The sequence below is a fragment of the Olea europaea genome, unplaced genomic scaffold (genome assembly GCF_002742605.1).
Source record: "Olea europaea var. sylvestris unplaced genomic scaffold, O_europaea_v1 scaffold18805, whole genome shotgun sequence".
Taxonomy (NCBI): Eukaryota; Viridiplantae; Streptophyta; class Magnoliopsida; order Lamiales; family Oleaceae; genus Olea; species Olea europaea.
The window spans coordinates 1001-2093 of NW_019236604.1; the positions used below are offsets into that span (position 1 = coordinate 1001).

General features: G+C 37.9%; 1 protein-coding gene across 1 annotated transcript; it reads right to left on the reverse strand.

The window, feature by feature from the left end:
* Positions 1–258: 258 nt before the first annotated feature.
* On the reverse strand, positions 259–1087 carry LOC111378846 (rhodanese-like domain-containing protein 4A, chloroplastic). Its single transcript, XM_023002126.1, has one exon. The coding sequence runs from the start codon at positions 1070–1072 to the stop codon at positions 356–358; it is 717 nt and encodes a 238-aa protein (XP_022857894.1). The 5' UTR covers positions 1073–1087; the 3' UTR covers positions 259–355.
* Between the last annotated feature and the right edge of the window lie 6 nt (positions 1088–1093).

A 1093-nucleotide genomic window follows, 5' to 3' on the forward strand; every position in this document is an offset into this window, starting at 1 on the left:
TATTCCTCACAGTTTGATATGCAAAACGCCTCTCATCCTCTCTTCTATCCAAAATCAAAATCATTTCATTTATTTTGATTTTCTTTCATTTCATCCTTGGAGTACATAAACCTAAATTTGATTTGTTGTACTTGTGTTTTGGAGTGCTACAAACACAAGTGTAGCCGTTGTATCTTGAGAGTCGATTGCCGAAATCCGTAGGCACCGTTGTGGGGCAAATTCGACTTAAGGACAAAGAGTTCAACTCTTGCCTCGACTTTGTCACCATTATTATACTTATTTCGACGTCACTATTCACAAAAATCATCCAACAGATTGCAGTACATTGCAATTGCAACTAACATATCTCCAAAACTTACTTGTCAATGATAAAAATAGTTGTATTTCCTGGCTCCCCAAAGTTCTTCAAAACCTTCTTCACAAAGCCCTCTTCATCTCCTTCACGAAACTCAACCTGTAGTGCACTCTTATTCAAGATTTTCAAATTGGGTGATTCCAAATAGGCCAGACTCCTGCTGTCCCTGATATCTAAAAGCTGAGAATTGGGGTCATACTGGAGCTTTTTAAATGCATTAATGGCTGAAATAAACTTGTATTTTTGTAAATACTCCTCTGTTAGGGGAATGACAACGAGCCAAATGAATGTGACAGTGGCAACAAAAAAGGGGTACCTGTTGAAAAAATTGTCTATAGAAACCAAAATTGATTCTAAGTTAATTTTGCTAGACACCTCTTCAGGGGGAGCAATAGTTTCTGAGGCAAAACAAGAAAGTGGAAAAGAGAGTCCAAGAAAAAGAACACCCATGTCGGGTTTAAGAAAAAATTGCTGGGTATTGAGAAAAGAAAGATTTTTGAACAGAAGATTGAAGAATTTGGTTCTTGAAGTACTCTTTAGTTGGTGATTAGAGGAACGAATTTGCAAAGAATTGGTCAAGGAAGTAAAATTGGAAGTGGAATTGCAAGTGGGAAGTGAATTTGAGGGGCCAATATTGGATTTAGACGTGAATTTTAGGGTTTTGCGATGGTTTAGGAGAGACTGAGAAGCTGAGAGGCAAATGGAGAAAGACTCCATGAGCGAGTAGAGAGAGAGAGA